Raw genomic sequence first — 24,808 nt, forward strand, 5'->3', positions numbered from 1 at the left:
ACTGGATTATCAAATCCTCTGAGATTCTCAATAATAAAGCTGGAAAATGTAAAGTCACAACAAATATGTTCTCAGAACCTCTTGGCTCCAAACGAACTGAATCCTGTGAGAATGAAGGAACAAATCTCTGACATAATCCCCCTCTCTAACAATCTGTACCTCGTTTTTGTCGTTTTGTGTCTCAGTTGTATTGTTTTGCGTTTCATATGTGCCTTTTTTTGGCTATTTTGTGTCTTGCTTTTGAGTTTTGTGTCTCATATTTGTCATTTTGTGTCTCAATTGTATTTTCTTTATCTAATGTTTGTAGTTTTGTGTCTCGTTTTTGCTATTTTGTGTCGAGTTCTATTGTTTTGTGTCTGTCTCTTGTGGATTTGCATCTCATTAGTGCTGTTTTGTGTCTCATTTGTTTCATCTTGTGATGTTTTTGGTCAATTTTTTTGACATTATGTGTCTTGTTTGGGTCATTTTATGTGCATTGTTTTTTGATTTGCGTCACTTTGTTGCTCATTTGTGGTAGTTTGTGGTGTTTTGTGTCTATTTTCTGACATTTAATGAGTCATTTGCTTTGTGTCTGACTTTTTGTTTTGTCATTTAATCTTCTTTTGTGTTGTTTGTGAGGATTTGTTGCTAGTTTCTTCTCATTCGTATCATGTTTAGTCAGATTTTTGCATCTTGTTTGTATTGTTTTCCTGTTTTTCATGTCTCGCTTACACTGTTTTGTGTCTTGTGTCTGTTGGTTTGTGTTTCTACAAGTCATTTAGTGTAAAAAAGTTTTGCTCAGTTGACACCATCACTTTCTACAATTATTGGATATTCTTGTTTTTGAACACTCGGACAGACTGAGTCCCACTAGAATGAAGACACAAACCTCTCAAGTAAAACAGACCGGACATAATCTCCACTCCAACAATTTATCAAAAGAGGTCGACTAATCATCCTCAAAAATGAATTAATTTCTCCTTTGACCAGCTGAACAGATAAGCTCTGGAGGAGATAGCACTCTGTCTTAATTGTCCACAGGAGAGACGACTATATTCTCCCATTTCTACTTTATTCTGCCAGCTGAAAATGGAGCTGATTCACATGTGTGCCCCCCACAGCGACTCCATTGTAATTGAGAAACTGCCTCTGTCAGAATAATAAAAATCTTGTCTGAATAGCTGAGATATTGGTCTCCCTGCGCAGATGACCTGAATTATCCGGCCTAATCAGAGAGATAAGTACTCCCCACAGGCAAGCGCGACACCTCGTTTTGTCCGACAACAGCCCGAAACCCCGATTATAATCAGTTTACGGCGATGTAAAGCGGAAAATCCTCTTTTTTTTGGCATCTTTTACTGATTAATGATTCAAATGATTAATGGAGTATTTAAATTGTGGACTCATTTTACTGCTGGTGTAACTGATTTATCAACTAATCATATCGGAATTATTAATAATCAGGCTCTGACTAACTTTAAAGCGGCCGTAATTGATTTTTTGCCCTACTTTGGAGCTGCACAACAAGCTTTAAAGACAAAATGTACATCTTAGTGACAAACTCTGTGACGCACATCCGTCTGACATGAAGAAAATGCTGTTTTAGTTGTGTTTTTCTTTTAGGATTTAATGAATTTAAGCGCACCTCTTTAGCCTCCAAACTCATATTAGCTGGCATTTTGAGCCGTTCAACGTTCGCTGCTAACTTTGTCTGTCACTCTCAGCTAGTCAGTAGAATAAAGTCGCTTTACCAGGACAGAGAAAAAGATAATGAGAGAACCAAAACAGCTGGTGAAAACTACAGAGTCCAGTAATTATTCTCTTCAGTTTTGTCCCTCCGAGCAATTTTCACTTCAGATTAGAGCAGCTTTATATTCTCGCAGCTTTGGAACTTCAATTGCTGCCAAATGGCCAAACTAACATTATAACCACTTCATGATTAGAATTTCTGGAGCTGGTTAATTCTGAGCAGCGAACAAAAGTCCATTTCCAGGAAAACTCCACCTTTTTCTGAAACCGTTTGGAATAAAAAAGCAGGACAAATGATGCCTTTTGTGTCACCGTTCGAGTCGCTCCTGGCCGCCTTTTTTAAAAATCAGAACTAATCTCATTTTCAATTACATTTTACTGTATTGCCTCATTAATTTCTACACATTCCTTAATGGAATTAGGTGCCTCTGTTGGTGCATCTTCCACTCTGTGTGCACACATTTTGCCGTTGAAAGAGCGAGGTGTTTGCTTTGATGTGCGGAGAGGTGCTTGTTGGCCTTCAACGATGCCATGCCACGCGATCCCCCCGCGGTGCGATCTGACACAGGATGAAAAGCAACTAGCATCTAAAGCCCCAACTCCCACAAGAGAAAAAGGTGCAGTCTCTTCCCATTACGCCGCTCTCTCCCCGCACATCAATGAAGAGCACCGGATCCTCGCTGTAGCAAACAGACGAGCCGAAACAGAGAGTGAACTGTACACAGACAAAAAAAAAAAAAAAGGAAACTGAGCTGATTCATGCAGACAAATAGAGAACTCTTGGATTCATGACAAGGGTGAGACATCAAACAAAAGGGCAGCTTTCTATTAAGTCGGAGAATGTAATGAAAAGTAGACTACATTGTGTTATTTTGTGGGGTTCTGTGTCTGTCATTTAGTCTCTCAGTTGCTTGGTTATTGTGTGATGTTTTTCCATTTTGTGTCACATTTTTGCTGTTTTGCATCTGTTTCTGTGGAGCTGTATCTCATTAGTGCCGTTTTGTGTTCCATTTGTGTTATTTTGTGGGGGTTTTTTGCATCTGCTTTTTGTCGTTTTACATGTTTTTGTGTCCTTTTTGGTCTATTTGTTTCCATTTTATGTGTTTTTTTAATGTTTTGTGCCTCATTTGTGTTATTTTGTGGTGTTTTGTGTCTACTGTATGCCTTTTTTTTTTGCATTTTTCATCTTGTTTGTATTGTTTTGTGTCTCGTTCCTGTATTTTTTTATTGTTTTGTGTCTATTTTGTTGATTTGCATGTCATTAGTGCCATTTCGTGTTTCATTTCTGTCATTTTGTGTTTTTTGCATCTGTTTTTTGTCATTTTATGTCTTTTTGTTTCGTTTTGGGTCTGACTTTTTTATTTTATGTCATTGTTTTGTGTTGTTTTGTTGCTAGTTTCCATCAATTGCCTCATCATTGTCCTTTTGTGTTTCATTTGTGTTATTTCATGATGCTTTGGGTCTTGTTTTTGTCATTTTCTGTCAAATTGTGTCTCACTAGCATTGTATTCGGTCAGATTTTTGAAATGTAGGGTTTTGATTGCATTGCTTGGTGTGCCATTGCCATTTTGGTCATTTTGTGTCTCACTTTGCATTGTTTTGTGTTTTGTTTTCAATGTCTTACGTTTCAGTTGTGCCAAATTTTTCGCTCAGTTGCCAAAGTCAGCCCATCTAGATTTTAAGTCATCATCTTTAGCTGAGCACACAGTGAAGAAAAAAAGCAATCAGAAAGTAAAACTGGTGGAATAATCCTCGCAGAACAGAAGGATACACATGGGAATATTTACTCGGATTTTCGAGGCATGCCTGGAGTGGAGCTTCACCCCCTCTTTTCAGGCTAAATTTAGCATCAGTGAAAACTTTTGCCAATTACACGTGGTGCACTAAGAGCAGAACAGACTAATGCCGGAGCTTTTTGTGGCGGTGAAGTGTCCGTGAAGGTAATCCAGGGCTTGTTTTTTCAGAGCCCAAAGATCCTCTTTGCCTCAGTCAGACCTGCATCTGCTTAGCGCTTGCTTTGGACGGGTAATTGCAGCACACCCACTCTTTATGTAAGACCTTATCAGTGTGAGAAAAACACTGCTGCACTGTGTGTGTGTGTTTGTGTGCATGAACCTCGGGCGACTATTTTTAAACACCCATAGCAACCTTAATCCATCTTTAGCTGGATATGGGCCGACTTGGACACCCGAAAGATTTGAATATTACCATAACCAGCTCCTAACAAGGCTCTGGAGAGTTCAAAAGGAGTATATGGCAAGAGTCTTGAGTTTGTCTGTGTGTTTAAAGGAAAATCCCACCGCTGGGTTTGGATTGAAACTCCTCCCTTTATTATGAAATTTGAGGCACGTTAACCTCATCAAAGAAGCGCTGACACAACCACAAACTAGAAGAGGAAGGAGAGAAAAAGGAGTCGCAAAGGTCAGAGCGCTGTATCCGCTGCGTCAAAAAAATTCTCAGCCAACTTCTTAAACCCCACTTGACCTCGAATGATTGAAGTCGGTGGATGAAATTTTGGCCCATCGCTGTTTTTTCTTTTCCACAAGAGAGGGGGGATCATTGATCTGTCTCCATGTCCACGTTTTCAAGCGGAGTCGAGCCCGAACATCCGCAGAAATCTTGTGAGAAATGCCTCAAACAAAAGGTCAGATGAGAACAACCCAAAGCCGCCACGATACATCCCAGCTCATCCGACGCTGCCTCAACAGTTCAACCGACTTAACGCCACGCTCGCTTACCGACGCAGCCTTTTCTACTTATTTTGATTGCCTGGTGCCATGTTGTTCATCAAAAGGGAGGAAATATTAGCTGGGAGGAAGAAAAAAAAAAAGCACTTCACCTTCCAGAACTCATCACAGTTCATTTCACAGGTAATAAAGTCTGCTGGATGCACTCTCTTCATGGCAATCGATCAAAATGGAAATAGATGACTTAACTTCAATCTAGCCGACAGCGGTGTAATCACAGCGGCTCGTGATATTTCCCGCTAATCTGCGCCACATGTTTTCCATCAAAACCCATTTTGGCGAGGTTGGATGTCGTAACAGATTACAGCGACTGATTAACTGAGACTTTATACGACAGGGCGGTTGTTGACGTGATCGAAATGTCAAATCTTCGAAATACATCAAGTGGCAGGGGAAGAATAAATGCCATTTTTAAAGAGTTATTCTGCTGCTCCCAGTGTGCACCAATTTCACTGTAAATACATTTCTTTATGTTGAAGGAATAGTTAGCCAGTCAATTAGCTTAAATTAGCTCAAAAACTGGAAACATGGGGAAACGGTTTTCCTCAAAGACAACAAAAATCTGCACATCAATACCACTAAAGCAACCAAAAACATGGAGATGTATCTTTTTTTGTTGTTTTAAGGTGGAATATGTGATTGTAATTTAATATGTTCTGTGTCAAATTCTCTGAATATCTCCTCAAAGTTCCCAAACTCTCTCTTCTGTAAAGAATCCAGTGTTTGTAGACAGTTTTGGCTTAAATATGTGAGCTTGTGAGGGTTTTGAATGGTACAAAAATGAGAAATGGGACGCATTATTGTGATTTTGCTTTTCTGAATTGTATTTTTGATCAGTTGCTAAGTTTATCAGTTAACTAAAATGAAAAGCTATGCAAGACTGAATGAAGGTTTTATTACATGTCCCTTCATAAAATTTATGAATTTCACTTCTCATTTATTTACGTTGAGTCTTTTTGGGGTAGATTTAATGACTTATGCAGTTACAGATCCATAAGAAGCATGTTGGCATCTTATGTTGTATAGTATTATAGATTTGACAAAGTTATGTGCATGTGTTAATCCTATGTGGATGTTTAATAGGAAATACAAACAACTTGTGCAACACATAACCACAACAGAGAGCAGTCAGATGCTACCACTGAGAGATAAACTTTCTCCATCCATGCCTGCTTTGCATTCATGTATGTGGGCCTAACAGTGCACCAAAGCCCTCATGCACGTGATGATTTGATAGCAGGACAATCCAGAGTCCTCGTGTACTTCAAAGTTTGAGGTTTGGAGACTGAGATTGGGCTGAATTAAGTCAAATCAAAGTGGACCCACACAACACCACTGAAATGAGTCCTGTGAACATTCACGCTCATGCACAGAGCGACAGCAAAACCTGACACATGCTAACTAGCCAAGTATCAGCAATCTTTCTCCAGATTCCACATTTAATACATGCAACAAATCCAACGTGTAAAAACAACAAATTGCCATTTCCGCGTGGTTGTCGCCAGATTATTTCTTGGCCGGCCAGAGTATCCTCGAGTCCCTGCTGGTTGCCTGGCAACAGCGGGTCTGGTCCCAACGACTGATTTTTAAAAATTTTCATACTGATTTAACACACGAGATGTGCCGCGGTAATTCTGACAGATATTTTGGTACCTTCAGACACAGCCAGGATCTTGCACTCTTGATGCTGAGCGGTAGCTGGCGTTAGCTTCAATGTAGCATTTATAGCAAGGGTGTTAAACATGCGGCCCATGGGCCAAAACCGGCGAACCAGAGGGTCCAATCTGGCCCGCAGATTGGAAAGTGTAAAAATTACAGAGACAACATTAACTGCAATTTGTAAATTTATAAACTACAATTTAAAATAATTCGTTAAAACACTAAAATTTGCTCTTTTGTCATTTGTGTCTCATTTTTGTAATATTTTGTCTTGTTTTTTTGAGTTTTTCAGTCTGACTTTTATAGTTTGTCTCACATTTTTATCATTTGTGCTGTGTTTTTAGTCTCATTTTTGTCATTTTTTTGTTTCCTTTATTCATTGTTTTGTGTGTCGTTTGGTCATTTCTTTCACGCTTTTGTCATTTTTTGCCTCATTTGTGTCGTTTGTCCGTTTTTTTTTTTATTTATTTTTTTTTTTTATTTTTTTTTTTGTTTTGTTTTTTTTTTTTATTTTTATTTTTTTTTTTTTTTGTTGCTTTAAAACATTTTATCTAATTTTTTGTCTGTTTTTTATCGTTTCCCGTCATTCGTCTCATTTTTCTCATTTTGTTTCTCGCTTTTGTTGCTATGTGTCTCATATTTATAATACGTTGTCTTGTTTTTGTTGTTTTTTTGTCTTTTTAAAGTAAAATACTGTATCATTCAGTTCCAGATATCTGTGACTGAATGTTTTGTTCCTTTGTAGATATTCTGTGATCTGAAAGTTGTAATGTGTAAATGATAAACTGAGACAGTGTTGCTGAAATTGAATTTGTTTTTCTAAACAAATTTCCATTTGTTCATAATGAGTGTACTTTTTTGGAGTAAAACAAAGGAAAAATTTGGAATCGTGGTTACTTATAGGTCATTATGTTATGATTTTACTGGCCCATTTTAGATCAAATTGGGCTGCATGTGGCCTGAATCAAAAATGAGTTTGACACCTCTGATTTATAAGCATTTTTGGTGGTTTTTCAGACTACTAACTTTCACACTCTTGTCTACAAAGTCAAATTTTTTTGGTAACATGATGCTTTAAAGCTCATTTTCAGTGGCTATTTTCAGAATACTATTAACTTTGGCATGAAAATCAGCCCAGTAATTGGACAATTTGCAGTTTTTTTCATGGAAAGACTTTCGCCAGGTCACCTCGACCTCTGCGAACCGCCTCATCCCTGCTCATGTCTTTGTCAACCATCAGTGTTCAAGTGGAGCTTTTTGATACGCCGCATCCAGGCAGGTGATACATTCAGGAAAGCCATTTTTGAAATCCATTCCTGTCTGTCTGTCCGTCCCTCCATCTGCCAGACTGTGTAAGACGACCCTGAATCAGGTAAAGCGGGATCGGCTGAAGATTGAGCAGAGTGATGGGACGACATACAAAGTGAGATTTATCATTCTAGGCCTGATTGTATAAGAAGAAGGATGCTTTCACAGCTCTCCCCGGTGCCACACATCTGTAATGTCACAAACCAGGTTCTTTTTTTTCCCCCGTCTTGCTTTTCATTTTCATTTTTCCCTTGACTCTGTATCATTTTGCTCTTTTTGATAATCAGGGGAGTTTCTGAGGCACCTTTCTCCAACTCATGCAACATTATCCCCCCATGCTGCATCTATGATCACAAATCCAGCAGCACAAGAGTCAAATTCCGATAAAACTAAGACCGGGAGTCGTTAAAACAATTGCAGCAGTCAGTCAGCGCTGTAGATTCCTTCTTTGATAATCATTAACAAAAGCTGCCTGCCTTACAAAACGATGTTTGCCAGACTCGTAGCGTCGGTTGAAAGGGATTTGATTTGTAAGTGGAAGTGTAATGGTGTTAAGCAGTGGGAAAGCATTTATTAGCTCATTTTGTCTTCAGCGTTCTTGAAAGAGAGAGAAAGCTTTCTCCTGCAGGATGGTTTGAAAGCTCTCATCGTTGCAAAGAGGAAACAAGCAGTTTGTTTCGAGGATCCAATTTAAGAGGAAAACAAGGCCATTTTTTTTGTCAGCGAGGGGATAATAATTGAACTAATTCTACATTCCAGAGAGAAAGCGGTGCTAATAGCAGTCGATAGCTGAGGTTAGCTGAAGAGAAAATAAGCGCTTGTTTTGGTAAACACATCTGATTTGATCACGATCGGTCATTCATTATCATCGTGTGTTGTTGTCCAAATCTTCTTAGCAGTATATGCTTCAAAATGGTCTCAGTTGACCCCTTTAGAAGTACACCCCCGCAACGCCCACTCATTCTGCAGCAGAGATACGTTATGTGCATAATTTTCTAGTCTTTCCGAGCAGATGCTGGTGTCTTTAAATATCTTCATTTGTATTCATGTAAGTATTTCCAAAGGAGTGGAAGTCAAACCCTGCACCTCGGGGCGAAGAAATGAGTCAATGTTGCTGCTGCAGCTACAGTAGGAGTCGAGCAGAAACATCAACAACGCCTCACAGGCAGTTTATGCCATTAGGAGCACAGTGGTGTCAGTGGGGTGGATTTTTCTTTCTTTCTCTCTTTTTTGTGGAGGAGCTGTCAGTCAAAGCGATTTGCAGCACCAAAAACTCTGCCAGGGGAGCGACTAAAAATGTTGAAACGCGTTAATTCTTTTACAACCAAAAGTAAAACGGCTCTGGAAAACAAAACGCTGCACGTCAGTCTGAATGTGTGAAGAACATATTCCAAAATGCAGACTTTATGAGTCATAGAGTCACATGGAGTGCTAACTTTGAGAGTTTCGGTTTTCTGATGGTCACTTTGCTCTGTCTGCTTGCTACTGTGGCAACACAATTTCCCCTTCAGGATCAGTAAAGTATTTCTTTTCAATTATATTTGATATTTGCTGCATGTGAACAAATATATATGGATTTATATGTTTGCATGAGACTCATTCTGATATTTTCCTACATATTGAAGTTATTATCTTCCAATCTAGACTATCTATCTTTGTTGTTTTTGCACTGATTTCTGTTTTTCTGCTACTGTTGCATTACCTGTTGCACTGCTGTTTACAGGATTTTAACTTCACTGTATATTTCTGTTGTTAGCATTTGACACTTTATGGTGCATTTGCCAATTTAGTGCATGTTTATTCATAGTATATTTTACACTTTATTGTGCATTTGTATATTTTCCCATTATATTTTTCTTATGTGATGGTGGTCACTTTACTCTGCTTGCTACTGTAACAACAGAATTTCCCCTTGGGGATCAATAAAGTATTTCTATTCTATTAATATTGTGTCAAGTAGAGCTACTTTCTGTTAAACTTAAATTTCTCAACTCCACCAACAGCAATCTCAACATTTATTTGGGATTTCAGAGGGTAATGCAGCGTAAAATCTGTCAGCTCTAACTGCAGCAATGTGTCATATTTTGCAGATGACTTCTAAGCAATTCTCTTAAATTAAGCAGAATCATTACATATCAAGCTGAGAAACAACACAACAAGTTCGGTAAGTAAGCAAAGATGCAAAACAAGCTTGCAACATATGATACATGATGTTTCCAGAGGGGAGAATGCATAAAAACACCAGTTTTGAGCACTCTTCTTGCAATATTGCTTGCAAAAGCTCAAAACTGACTGGAAATCTTAACATAAAATTCTCTATACAGGCACCATAATCGTGTTTCGAAGCAATTTTCATGAAAAATAAGCTGAATCATTAAGTAGGAATACAATAAACAATTCACAAAGGTTTGGGTAGTAAGAAGACTTTCATCATCTGAATATGCCGACGTCACCCATCTGAGCTTCACTGGTTAACATTTCTGTCCTTATCAGAGCAGAAGCAATTCAGTTTAGTGATATTGTTTGTTTTACATGCTGCACAAATCCCCAATTCCCGCCTTCACTCTGCAGCAAAATCCCAAACGAAATGGAAAAAACCTGAGAATGCAGTTGCTGAAAATCCTGCTTTGAACTTCGGTGACTTTGCTCCCACTATTCCAATCACTTCCTGTTTGCGGTATCTCCTCTCCCCACGTCTCTGGAGGAGGGGGTGAGGAGGTTGCGAGGGGGAGCGACGGCCCAATCTGTGTTTGATCTGCAGACGAGGAAACCCCCCACCTTCTACTCCCTCCGCCAGGAACAAATGGAGAGATAACTCCGCGGGCTGTGTTGATTTGGATTACTGTAGACAGTCGCTGGCTGCGTTTTGAAAATGCTCCCGGAGAGATTTTGTCCCTGCTGGGCCTTTGTGACAGGTTTGGTTTGAATTTCATGTCTCTGCAAAAGTGATTAAAAGGAAGTCTTTCATGCTCCCAAACCAACAAGTTTCATTAAACACTCTGGTTATTAAAGGAAAATCTTGGCTTTTCAATAAAGGGACAAGTCCTCTGATTGCTTCTCCAGAATAGGAGCTCCAAATATGATGTCCTGCCATGTAAACAAGTAAATTCTCCTTTTATTTATGCTGCATTTGTAGACAAACAAAGCCTGCGAGCATGAAAAATAGCTGCGACTAACACTGACTAAAAGGAAGACCTGCATGTAGATTATAATGCAGTACTTAATTTGTTCCAAGTTAATTTATTGCTCCAATAAATTACAGCTATAATGTTATTTTTGAGCATAAAATTCAGTTATTAGACACCTGGTGGATTTCCCTCGCCTTGCTTATGTATGCCAAATGGATTAACTGCCCTTAATGTCAGAATTTATTGACTACCTATGAATAAATTGAGGTTTTTTTTCTCTCCACACCGGTTCCCAAATGAACGGACGTGTTTTGAGGTTTTTGGGACAATGCTCTCGAGAGTCTGGAGGAATTTGGGCCCTAATTTATGAAAATGATGGTAAACTACAACTCCCTTCAAGCTCCACCGATTATTCCTGCGCTCATAAAACAGAGGTAATGAACTAAAGGAGTGCGAGTCGATGTTCTCCTGTGTAATTGTGCGGCTCTGTAAATAAGAAAAAGTGGGAAAACAAGGAGAAGCAACTTTGCAGGAAACACGCAAACACTCGGCATCTGTCTGGTATCTCCGGGAAAGCGCCGCCATTTGTTTACACTAGCCTCACTCTGGGACCTGTTACAAATGCCTTAAGCTCAACTGAGGGACTGTTTTAAAGCTGCTTCCGATAGGGCTGTTGTTAGGCAGCATGGCAATGGGCTACCCACTTAATTCCACCTGCAGTGATATTGACACTGGGCTTTTGTGTGTGTGCATGTGTGTGTCTAGTGGTGGAGGAGGTCTAAACTATATTGAGCTCCTGTAATATGACCAACTGGTTTGTTCTTTTTTCCCTTTCGTGTGGGAGGAGAAATGGAGAATATGGAGTCCAATTCAATTTACACTCGCATCATTGTACATTAAGGTACTTGCGGCCACCCCCCACATGCACACAGAGGCTTATCGAAGCATCAGAAAAATAGGGTTTTTTTCTTCTTTTTTTGTTCCAATTATAGCTTTGACAGCCTCGACCACAAAGCACGCCGCCATTGGTCCATTCCCCTGGAGTGTCCGAGGTAATAATTGAAAATCAAGTCCTTGGCAATGCGTGCCAATAGGGCTCCAGCCTCCCGTCCCTATAACATGCACCCGCACACACATATTCACTAATGTGCAATTTCGTTTCGTGACAAAGCCTCGTCTCCCTGACGGCCGAGCTGATGTATGTGACACTTCAGACTTCCAGCCAATTCTCCTCCATCTCTCCAGAGATAAGAGCGTCAACGAGGCGCTGTCGCTTGAGAGGCGCTGTCGCTTGAGAGGCGCGTTTCTCATCAACAAGTCATATGTGAAGCGTCACCGCTGTCAGAATGGGATTGGAAGCTCGTGAACATTGTCGTCTATGTGTTTTAATTTGGGGCTGTTTCTGCAAATAAGGAACCATAGTGACATTAACATTGTTGAAACTGGCTTTACTTCTTCATGGTTTGGAACCCAATTCTGTATTTGCCCAATTAGCAATGATGCATGTTCAACTGTTGAATGTTTCTGTCTCATTTTCTCACAAAATCTGTATAAAAACTGTGGTTGTCACCCCATACTTGCTGCAAACTGATGCAGGTATGGATGTGTTATTTGTTGTATAGGCTTCAGATTAACAAATACATATAGATTTATATATTTGCACAGGAGTCATTCTGATATTTTCCTACATATTTAAGTTATTATCTTCCAATCTAGACTATCTATCTACTATAGCTTTGTTGTTTTTGCAGTTATTTCTGTTTTGTCGCACTGCTGTTTACAAGATTTTAATTTCTTCCTTTAGTGTATGTTTTTACTGTGAGCATTTAACACTTTTTGCTGCATTATTCATAGTATATTTTACACTTGACTGTGCAGTTTGTATCTCTATATGTTTTTGTGTTGTGACTGTGGTCACTTTACTCTTTGTTTGCTACTCTAACAACAGAATTTCTCCCTTGGGGTTAAGTATTTCTATTCAATACTACTGTATATGAAATCGTGGCAGTTAGACCCAAAAGAGGTCTAGACTTAAATCTCTGAACTCCACCAACAGCAATCGTAACATTAATTTGGGATTTCAGAGGGTAACGCAGCGTAAAAAAATCTGTCAGCTCTAACTGCAGTAATGCATCATATTTTGCAGATGACATCTAAGCAGTTCTCTTAAAATGAAGCAGAATCATTATGTATCAAGCTGAGAAACAACGCACCAAGTTTGGTAAGTAAGCAAAGATCCAAAACAAGTATGCAACATATGATGCATGATGTTTCTGGAGGGAAAAAATGCACAGAAACACCAGATGTCAGCACTGTCCTTGCATTATTGCTTCCAAAATCTAAAAACTGAGCTGAAGTCTCAACACCAAATGATCCATACAGTCACTTCTTTGAGCTATTAATCATTGTACCAATCAGCCCTGTCATGTCTGTACTGTGTTATTTCCATTTTGCAGTCTCTGGTGGGAAAAGCTGTGAAACCTCACCTCCGCTCTTGACAACAACAACAATGTTCAGTCTCCTCAGTGACACTCCCTTTAAAGTGTTCCTCTTTCACAACCTGTAAGACATCCCTCACACAGGATCACTAATGCTCTCCAGCAGCTGAAAAAGCCGCCGTCATTGCTGTTAACTGCACTACCTCGGGCTCTGCTCTGCTCTCTGCAAAGCATCTCAATGCTTCTCCAGTCAAACTGCAGATTTAAGTTGAGCTTCAAAGCCCACACTGCTCCATTTGTTTGCATCAAGTACAAGTAGATTTGGGTAATTAAAGGTAAAATAAAGAGTTTTCTGTTTGTTACAATTAACTGACAAAAGAAAGCTGACAGGAAATCAAAGCAGGAGGGTGAAAAGGAGACTGGGATTCTTCCACTTCAGCAACCAGAAGCTGCTGCTTCTTCTTCTTCTGGTGTCAATAAAAGTGACTGAAATATGAGGCGACCGTGTTTTTTCTGCGTGTGTATGTGTGTGTCTGTGCTGTTGTGTACAAGGTCTCTGAACACTGGAAATCATGTTTGACAATAAAGCGCTGAGTGATGCAACGCTATAATCACGCAAAGATCGCTTTTGGCACTGGCATGTTGCCATTTCTCTTTTATCACAGACTCAGTTGTGTTGAATGGCAAAGTAAAAATGGAGAAAACAAAAAAAAATGTCAGTTGAAAATCAGCCAGATCTACATTGTTAGTCTATTTTTGTTTTCTGGATGTTTGTGCTGCTCTCGAACAGGTGTTGTGTGAAAATGTGCCGGGGATGTTCAGCCTTTCAACACCTTTTGGGAGTCAGAACCCATTCATGTTCGGCCCCCTCCGCCAGGCTTTTCTAATTAATATCAACCTCAGCAATGAATAGCAGTTCCCAAACCTTATTCTGGGTGTCTATGTGAGTGCAGCAGATGCAAAAAAACAAAAAAAAACAAATCTGTGTGAGACAAAAGATTTATGTAATTTGTGTTAGTGCAGGTACAGTTATGAACTAGTTTCTGGTCTCTACTTTTACAGACAAGATCCAGCTTGTTTCTAATTAACACATTTACATTACAGTCATGGCCTCATCAGAAATGCATCAAGGCGGTCACATATGTCTCGTCACCCCGACAAAGAGTTCACTGTTAAGGCAACGGGGATGCAGTGAGGGACTCATTCAGCTTGGATAACGTCAGCTGCCCTTACAGCGTCACCACACGGAAAACATGGCAACAGAACTTGCTGTCATCAATGCACGCTTTGGGACTTCACTCACGTCTTGAGGGCAGCTGCATGATAATGTGCAAGATGTCGCAGGTTCACATCACAAGCAGCTCCAGGCATGAGATATTCTCTAGATGTTGGAGGTTAAAAAAAATAAAAATCTAAAAACTAACTGCTGTGGGTTTGTGTCAGCAGTGGTAGAGTGGATGTCACTTCTTCTTTTGCTCTGCAGTGCTGTACAGGATGAATATTGATGTTTCAGATGTTTCTTTTAAAGAGAATACAGCTACACTGCAGGATATTGGTTGATTTTACAGCCCAGAAAAGATGGAATATCCATAAACCCAATTCCCACCCACTGGTTAGAGCAAGACTTTATGACATATTTCCCCTTTTTAAAAGCACACCAGCTTCACATTAACAGGGAGTAATCTGACTGGGCTGCAAATGTGCATTTTACTGAATCTGATGTCTCACTCATAATGAAGTATTTTGCAAATTCTGTTTCATCTAGCAGGATCAGAAAAAAGCAGGGAAATTCCATGCAACCCACTGAAATCCAAACCCTCCCCAGCCTCTGTCTGGAGCAGAGCTCTCCAAGGTCCTGAACGCGCGTCTTTTTCTTCTTTTTTATCCTTTTTGGAACAGCCTCCACAGCAGGAGCTCACCAAACAGCCCCCTGCCTGCTTGCCTGCCCTGTGCTGGCTGATTCACCCACCTCCTACCCCTACTGAACAGGTAAGCAGCCTCACCTTCAACTTCGTCTTCGGGCAGGTTCACCGGGGCGCTGTAGAGGATGTCGGGGATGGTGCAGATCCCCCGGTACATCAACGTGGAGGTGACTGGATGCATCGGCATGGCTGCGACCTTTGCTCACCACCTGCGCCCTCGTCATACAGAAAACGGGTCTACGGTGAGGATCCCAACAACTTCCCCTCACGGTCGCCGAGGGAACGGAGGAGCGAGTCCATGGATGAGAGGAAGAGGAGGGGAGGCGGGAAACGGCGGATGCCGCAGCCTTGGATCTTCCCTTTCTTTCTTTTATTTTTGGAATGAAGAAGGGGGAGAAAATGAGGAGGGGTGGATGTCCTACCTCATTGCAGTTTGGGGAAAGCTCGGAAAACAGCGATACACAAAGTGACCAAGACTAGCGAAGAAAATGCGCACGTAAAGACAGCAGCAGCGGCTCAGGCAAAATCCACATCTGAGCTAATTAGCGCAGGTTGTTTGACTCTGATGTGAAAAAAAATAATCGGACCAATCGGTGCCCCCCAAAAAGGAAAAATATCGCTTCCAGTGAATCCAAGAATCGTCTGCTGGGAGCGAATTCATGCATCCACTTGTTGGATACGTGCGCTCACTTGACGCACTCCGTCCTCAAGCTTCCAGACGCCTTCATAGAATCCACAGAAATAATAAATCAAAAAAGAATAATCAGGAGAAAAAAATCAAATAAACAAATCAAATTCTGAAAGCTTGATGAGATTTCCCGATCCACAGAAACAGTGATTGCTCGCTAGCTCTTAATTGCATTGCGATCCAGCTGTTGAGTCTCCAGCAGAGGAGTGAAGGAGTGGGTTTTTTTAAAAATGTTTTTTTTTTCTGAAAGGAAGCTCTGATATCTAGTCCTCTCTGCCTCTCTTTCTCTCTCGTATCACCCCCGTCACTCTGTCTCTCACATCCATACGCACACTCTGTATAAGGGTGTAGGCATCCCCCCGCATAGCGCACCAACACTCCCTCCCTCCCTCCCTGCTCGGTCTCTCATTCCGGTTACCGGCGACATTACGCTAAAACCATACAGAGTGTGATTCATAGCAGTGTGTAGTAGGTGTGTGACTGATTTCCTCCTATCTAAAGCACCAAAAGCATGGTGCTTTCCAATGCAACCTGCTTAGATCGCATGGAACTTCTCCTAAAGCTGCACTGAGGTGGCAGCACAGAATAAAGCACTCATCAGTAGGAAGCAATATATAGTTTGAGAATGAAAAGTCTCTGTAGTTTTTCTGTGTCATCGTCTCCTGCTGTGAGCCGAGCAGCATCGCTATCTGTGCAGAAGGAGCCTTTGAAATTGTACTTTACAGCCGATAAGATTCGGTTTAGCAGTTGTAGACTGAGCCCTGCTGATGAATGGAGCCACTTGAATTTTTAATGACCAGCAGTTGCCTTTCTGGGTCATTTCCAGAAATGTATCTCAAATGTAGGTAGGACTGCGTGTCAGCTAATGAATTACTGTTGAAAATCCAACAGTTGTTTGGTGATTTTTTTCCCTCCAGAAACTGTCACATCTGAAGCTTTTTTGGAGCCAAGAACAAGACTGACAGTTGACCAACGTTGTGAAATGAATCAACAATTTTGCACAACGGTTCATGAGGCACTGCTTAGAGTAGAGACCGGATTTAAGCACTTAAAAATAATGGGAATTTTAGAGAGATATTTTTCCTTTCTCTTTTTTTTTTTCATTAAATGAAGTTATTTTTTCTTGGTTTCTTAAATATCAACCATCCAATAAAACATTGCGGCCTCTGAATATTTGTTCCCAAACAAAAAAATGTAATTAGTTTAACTGCTTAATAATTTGTGCATTTTAAAATGTTAAACAGAGTTTTCAGTCCTGGATCATAAAGACACATAGTTATTTAGCATCTATGTCTGACATTTACTGTTTGTTTTTTAAAGAAAATGATGCACAGTTTAAATTCATGTATTTTTTTTTTAAATTACTGTTACTTTACAGACTTGTTAATTACAGATAACTTCTAAAATTGCAGAAAAAATGGTATTAAATTATATGTTAACCTTTAAAAAAAATGACCAAAACTATAAATAATGTTCACATCAAAAATTCTGTCATTTGTCCTTTTAGGACCATGAAATTATGTCATTTAAAAAACTGTTCTTAAAATTGGCAAAAACAAAATGGTATTTACTATAACCACCATTTTTTCAGTCCTTCCTACACTTTGTTTTCTATCAAATAAAGGCATGTCATTTTTTAAGTTGGCATTTGCTTGATTTCCCAGTTTTGTTAAATTACTGATAATATGTAGCATCACAGTAGTTGTTTTGTAATGAACTGTTTAAGTAAACTAGTAACACAGCAAAATGTACATTTAACTGTCATATTACTGGAGACTTTAGTGAAGGTTTCAGAGATTTTTGCCTATGAACCATAGGGTAAGTCAGCCTTATGTGGTTTTCACCCGCACTGTTTGTTTCTATAATAGTTTATGCAGTATTTTTTCATTATGGATGTAACAGCTGACTATAAACTACAGTGATGCTTTGATTATGTCTTAGCTTATTTCACTAGTCTGTGTGACTCTCCTCCTATTGGCAGCAGGCTCAGCAGGTCATTCCACAAATGCCTTTCCTCGGTGACTCTTTCCAGCTCTCCTGGGGGATCCCAAAGGGTTCACAGGTCACATGAGATATATAATCCTTCCACTGAGTTCTGGCTGGGTCTCCCTCCTTAACTGGACATACCCAGAAGAATCCCAAAGGAAGGCATCCTAATCTGATGCTTGACGCTTCTCAACCTGAAAAATCACCACCATTTATCATGGAGGAGCTTCTGTGATCCTGGGAGCTGTGTTGTGGTAGTCTGGTCTCCTCCTTATGATCAGTTTGCTTTGAAAGATCCTCAGAGGGACTCAAAGACCTCAGTGAATCAGGAAAGAGAAGCAGCACAACTTCACCCAGAAAATGGAGACCGTGGCGGCCCTCTCTTGGCTGACTGTTCTGGGAAATGTAGCAATAAAAGCGATATTCATTCATAACGTTTAATTACGGCCTCCACCTTGACTCATTTGTTTTGTGCCAAGATTGGCTTTACTTCATCATTGTTTGTTGTCACCCAGAACCAGCAGCCGCATGTGTTAAAATAATTGCAGAAGTCTCGGGCTTTTTCCTCTCTCCTCTTTAATAAAACCCAGTTTATGGAGAAGGTGGTAAAACCTTCCGATCCTGACAAACTGAGCTGATTAAAGGTGCCTGAATGTGAATATGGCAATAAAGCAGTTTCATAAAGCAAATGAGGAAAATATTTCTAGGTTTATATACATTAGCAGATATATATCATTTTATATTTTTATAGAGATGCTCATAGACAGAAATGCACTTTATCCTACAAAGTGAAGTTATTTCAGTTGCTCAATAAAACAACAGCAGAACTCTAAATAGAGTTTTTGGCATTTCGGGAGGTCAGAGCTGCCTTAAAGGTCCTGTCAACACCAGTGAGGGATAAAGAGCAAACACCTACTGTATTTAACCATTTTTACACATGTGGCCTCAGAGAGTCCAAACAGAAGTAATGCAACGTATCAAACTAACATAAAAGTGGCTATAAAGTGTATTTTGAAGGTCTGTGAATGTGAATTTGGTCACCCGTAGTGAAAAACCTACTGAGATTATCTCCAGAATATGCAGCTCCCTTCAGCATTTAAAGTCTCAGCTCATTGTGCATCTAACTGACCTGTAACTCTTAGATTTTGCTTCATGTCCTCACGGCATCATTTTCAACTGTAGCTAGTAGCCTTTCCTAAAGAAAAACAGCTTTAAAATGCATTATATACTACACACATGCAGAGTAAATGAATATCTGGTCTACACAGTGGAGTGTGTGGCAGCTAAAGAGTCAGTTATTTTTATATTAACAGAGTAAAAAGACCTGATCAATGATTATCTACAATGTTGAAACTGGTTATCAAAAATTCTTTGGTATTTACTAAGTTCTACGCTCTCTTATCTTATGTAATTTCTCAATGAAACTTCTCCAAAATTCCGCTCAGTTGACTGTGCTGCAACACATAAAAACATCCACTCTGTTGGCTGGCATTTTCAAATGTTCAACAGACCATTGGTCAGTCTGACAGTGTCAGCAGCGTCCAGCAAACCGCTGGCGAGTCACAAAAGGGCACCGGCGACTTCATATCCCCGGGTGAAATGTGGCACCTTTTATTTCTGCAAAAACAGTCCACCTAAAGCTCTCTCAACGGGAGCAAACTTTGAAGGTCAGACTACTTTCAGATCCAGCAGCCACAGCGTTCAGACTCCAACGCATCACAGGGCTCTTTTGTCACTGAAAATGTTTAATGATTACCCCCTATAGGCCGAGGTCCTCTGAGATCTGGCTACACACCTTCTGCTTATGTGTCGGGTGATGCTAGCACGAGACATCAGCTGGTCCCGCAAACCCAGTTCCTTCATAAATGGTGCTTTCACTGCAGATAAAAGTTTGGCCAAGAAAACGCTAAAGTTGAATAACATCCATGTGGAAATTCTGAGGCATCTGATCATGCTCAAATTGATTCTGCTGCGTGAAAAAGACCATAAGTGCACAGCCAGGGTTGTAGAGATCTAACTTCGAGAGGAACACTGGGTTCTGCAACAGATGGTACGGTTCCCCCTCGAGCCCTGAACACAACATCATCGAGTCAGTGTGGGATTACAAAAAGAGCCCAAGAGTTTTCCAACGGGCTTGGAACAGACTACCTGCCTCGAACAACACAGCACAATCAGAACTATTTTGCATTAGTTTTGTAACATAATTATACTTTCCAAACCCTTCTACAAAAAAGTATTCATGGATTGGAAGCACTTTGAATTAGTTATGATGCCAACAAAGACAAAACAAGAACGTATCGTGAGGAATTAACTTTTTTTTTTTTTAACTTAACTTCATTTAAACACCAGAACGAAGTTTAAATGTACACATTAACTCAGCAGGAGCAAGACTGAATGAGCAAAAGTGGGAGTGAATATGCTCTTTTTCGAGTCCCCACGATGCATAAATTGACTATCAAATTACCCCAAATAGTTCAGCGGAATAATCCAAGATGTTCTGCAGCCAAATGTTCGCACTGTTGATTCAAGAGTCCAATATTCCCCTCATTAAGTCCTCGATTCCTCTCGTTCACCATGGAAGAGTTTCGCTGCCTTCGTCTGCTCATAAGCTCCTCTTTTGAATCCTGAAAGTTGTAAACACGAGCCGAAACCTCATTGTGTATTCAAAGCAATTTTGGTCTGTGTGTAATAACCAAAAAGATTTTTCTGCATCATTTATTACTGACTGGAAAGTGCAGGACGACTTGTGCTGCACAGGAAGTCATTTGAATAATATTGTAAGTGATTTCAATAAAAGTGTGTACTCTATAGCTTATAGAAGAAACTAAAATCGCCGACTGTCCTGCCTGATGAGGATCCAGTGCTTCCCCGTTCTTAAGAATGAAGATGATTTAATTAAACTGGATTAAGGATGAATACGATTAGCCAGCATTTTTAATGATGAAGCATTTCCATGTGGATTAAAGTATTTACCAAAACGGCTTGAGAACCATTAGCATTAAATGGCATTTTCAGATTTAATTCAGCTGAATTTGCATGGAGGACAGTGTCGCAAAACTGTAACACAACTGTCTATTGGGGAAAAAATAACCAGACAGCTTGAGTTTCAAAAAGATGGAAGTACTCGGCAAGAAAAACTTGATTATCTACAGCAAAAACAGACAGCAATATTATATAACTTGCATTAGTGTACAGACACCTTCAGATTTGACAAATATTAGGTCTCTCTCCCCTTAGATCAACCAACAGCTGATCCAGACCAGTTTCAATAATCTTCCATTTTACACAACCTGTAATATTTACTGCCAATTCTAACATCAAACGAAGACAAATCATTATTTGGGTCACCACCTCCCAGTCAAATTCATTAAATAAACCCACATTTTTGCATTTTTTCATTTAAAAAAAGTACCATAATCTATACCCTAATCAACCATCAACACCAAGAAGAATCTATATTTTTTTCTGTATTTTTACAAATACAGGAACATGTCAGTAAAATTAGATACAGATTATAAATTTGCACATTTAATATATAATTTAAACTTTAAGTAATCATCAAAGGTGATTTCTTTAAGGAAACATGTTTTTTAGACATAAAACAACATACAGTCAGGAATCGACCGGAATTTTTTAAAAGTTCAAGTTTAATGTTTCTAAAATTTGATGTAGTCACTGATAAATAACATAAAGAGAATTATTAAGTGTGAAATTGTATGTAGATTTATTTTGTAAATAGGAGACATCTTGTATCATTGCTAAAGTGTTTGCAACAAAAAATGTTGAATGTGTTTTGATACAGTTTATGTCATATCTTTTAATCTGTTACAAAAATATTTCCAATAGTCAAATGTGTTCTGGGGTTCCCCAGATGACAATACATTACTCATTTCCTTCAGTTTTCGAATATTTGAGAAGAAATACACTGACCTGAAACGGCACTTTGCTGTTTTTATGTCCAGCTGTTCCCTGTTTCAGTCCAGTCCACTCACTCAGCTGTATATTCTCTCTTTTGAAGACCATCGACTCTCAATTCAAGCTCTGAAATCCAAGTTTTCTCAGCTTCTGTTACCTCCTTTCCAACTTCTGGGTTCAAGCCCGATGTCTCCACCCACTAACATGATGTCACAGGCAAAATACCAGAACAACATGACTCCTGCAGCTCCATCGCCCTCTGCTGGTGTGGCAGCTTTTCCTTTGTAGCCACAATACAGGCTGCTAATGATATGAACCTAATTAGTTACTTTTGATTTTATCTGATTCACTGACATTTAAGTTGTTCTCAAGATTCAAGTCTGCATATAACCTTACAATGACTGAGTTTAAGGTCGTTTTTGAAGTTTAGAGAATTAAACTCATATTGATGTGGCATGAGAAAATTGATCACTCACTTATCAGCTCCTTTTGACCAAAAGACTCAAAACACCAACGGCCTTTTTTTAACCATGTGTTGCTTATGCCTAAGCTAACAAACTGTCAAACCAGCTTGCAAGACGCTAAAACTCTTTTATAGAGGGTTAGTCAGATCAGTCATGAAAACTGTCAGTGAAAATAACTTTAATTTCAACTTTTAAAGGAAGGAATTCCAATCTCCATCCACTGGTCTAGACACTAAAGCCTCACAGACTTAACTAGTGCCACAGCTGTATTGTTTGACCATGAAAATTGCTTCAAAAACGATTCATCCTGATTGGAAAAAAGTGGATTATGACTTGCATTTTACTTGCAGTTTGACTAGCTGGCCAGCAAATTACTACTAAGAGTCCAGAAAACAATGAGCAGCAGTAAATCCTATGCAAACAGCTCTACAAATCTGCAAGAAGTAACAACATGCAGCCACAAGCTTCCTAACGGATTTCTTCCCTGCACCATTTGGTTTGGGCACATTTTGTGGGCGGCAGGACAACCACATTTAGACATCACCAATGTTTCTATGAAGTCCCCCAGGAAAATCTACAGATATGTGGACTCACAGAAAGGGCACATATTAGCATCAAAGTCCACATCAGAGCCTTGGTGGACTTGACAATTGGACAATGGGACAGCTGTAAACCCTCATGGGAATGCACCTCAAGTCTGTACATGTGGAGATCAGGATTGAGCCATCAGCTTTGGAGCTCTTCGGCCATTTCCCAGAGATCCTTACAGGATATGGCTGACAGTTTAAACAGAGAGAATCCCCCTTGCACATGTAAAACGTGTCCATTTACTGTAATGGCCAAACTCAAAAACCAGAGCAACACAATGACTCACTGATTAATCTAAAATAGTTGAGAAGCACCAAGGTAAAAGTCTGTCAGGCAAAAAAACCAAACAAAAACAACAACAACAAGAAAACAGAAGCAATGATTTAAGATGCAAATTACATTTTATTGGCCTTTACATGGTAATCCTTGGTTATGATTTTAAAAGATACTATTATTGGGTCACAGTTCATGTTGTGAATCCATATTTCTTTAATGGACACATTTAAACCCAAACCCTGCAACCATGCCATCATTAACCAGGGCCTCACTTTACAGCTTATGACTGCATCTTTTTGTTATCTAAGTTGTGCATCCCATTGTTCTTGGCCTATTTTTGAAAGAGGACTCTCTCTCTTAGTATGCAAGGGCTACCACACCCCTCAGTGCTGCGATCACCAACACCCGAACTCCATTTGATCGTCAGTGGAGCTGCATATTAACCCGGAGAACCAGCGCCTTCCTCTGCATTTTGGCCACTAAGCTGAGTTAGTGCTGCAGAAATTCTGTGTTTGCAAGGATTTTCATTCAGCTCTGTTCATCCCGTCCTTGCTTTGCTGGCTAGCGGTTAGAAATGTCCCTCTAAAACCAGTCTGTGTAACCTTGTAGGGATAAAAGAGGGAAGGAATAAACAGCAGTCACTGAGCTCAGTCTACAGAATTTAACACAAACACAGCACAGAGATAGTGTGGGGATTTGTTTGTTATGTTAGCACCCTGAAGCCATATTTGCTTCCATTTTACCAAATGTTACTTGCTTTATCTCAAGCAAAGATGTCTGTAAATAAGTGTCTCGCAATGTTAAATGTGTAAAGTCTCAGCAGCTGTTTCTTCTTGTTTTGGTGGCAGGTTTGCAGATGTTTTTGGGTAAACTTAATTGGTGCTAGATGAAGGTTGTAACACTCGCTGAAGTAGATTCTTCTGCAAAATATTTCACAAGTCCAAATATAGTTGCATGTCTGCAAATAAATGTACAAAGTGTTGGTTTAATCATGCAAATTTAGTGCTATAATCCCTTAAAATCTGATTTAAGAGTACTCCTAGTACTTCAGATTAAAAATTGTAGATCTTTTACTATATAACCCACTACACAAATGTTGCAATGCTACCCTGAGTTAAATTAGGGGTATATGAGAGGATTGCGCCTTCACACTTCTCTGATTTCTAATGATGACTTTGGCTCAGCAGATTTTAAACTTGTCATTCTCAGCTCATCTGACAGCCACCGGAAAAAACCCCACATTTCATCCTCAGATGAGCAAAGAGAGAATCTTGTAACAAGAAAAAAGCACAGCGAGAAGCCACGGCGTCGCGCACAAGCTGCCTGATTGAATTGTTGCAGATTAAAGGGAAAAGGGAGAGAAACCTGTGCAATTTCATGTCAGTCTACCTGCCAGAAGTCATTACTTCTGAGGATTTACCATATTCCAAAATAAACACCCAAACAGCCTGTGTGACAAAGAATTTAGACATGGGAAAAATGTGGGCCTCCTCTGTGTCATTTCTTTTGGAAAGAGAGCAAGGGAGTCCATGAGATGAGGGTTTGAAGCACTGCTGCCCCTGTGGTCAGATCCATATTCTCCTGTGGAACAAATAAACCTTTTCAATTCTGACTACGTCCTTGGCTATTGACCAGCACAGAGAAAAAGTACTGGAGTGAATAATGGCCCATATTGCAAGCCATTGAGCTGCTCCAGGATTATAAGCATGGAGCCAAAGAAAACTGGAGACTAAAGGGGATGGATGGAAGAAAAGGCTATTTTCTGTCTGTTTGGGTGAAACAGGAAAGGCTGATGCAATCATTTCAGAAACCTTTAACATATTTATGTCAATAAAGCGCTGCATTACAACTAGTTAACATTATTAGGCGATGCATTTTCAAAACAGGGATATTTCTGGGGTCTGAAATGCTGACAAAAGTCTGACATCAGTGACTAAGCCCGAGCATGGATCACTCCACCG

At 39.8% G+C, this 24,808-nt stretch overlaps 1 protein-coding gene across 1 annotated transcript in view; it reads right to left on the minus strand.

Moving 5' to 3' along the window:
- LOC110969377 (calcium-binding protein 7) overlaps positions 1-15,990 on the minus strand; it is a 33,744-nt gene extending 17,754 nt beyond the window's left edge. The window contains exon 1 of the mRNA XM_022219450.2: positions 15,012-15,990. Coding sequence (XP_022075142.1) covers positions 15,012-15,117 — 106 coding nt within the window. The 5' untranslated portion in view covers positions 15,118-15,990. The remainder of the gene's footprint in view (positions 1-15,011) is intronic.
- Positions 15,991-24,808: the final 8,818 nt, after the last annotated feature.

Source organism: Acanthochromis polyacanthus, chromosome 7 (assembly GCF_021347895.1).
Source record: "Acanthochromis polyacanthus isolate Apoly-LR-REF ecotype Palm Island chromosome 7, KAUST_Apoly_ChrSc, whole genome shotgun sequence".
Lineage (NCBI taxonomy): Eukaryota > Metazoa > Chordata > Actinopteri > Pomacentridae > Acanthochromis > Acanthochromis polyacanthus.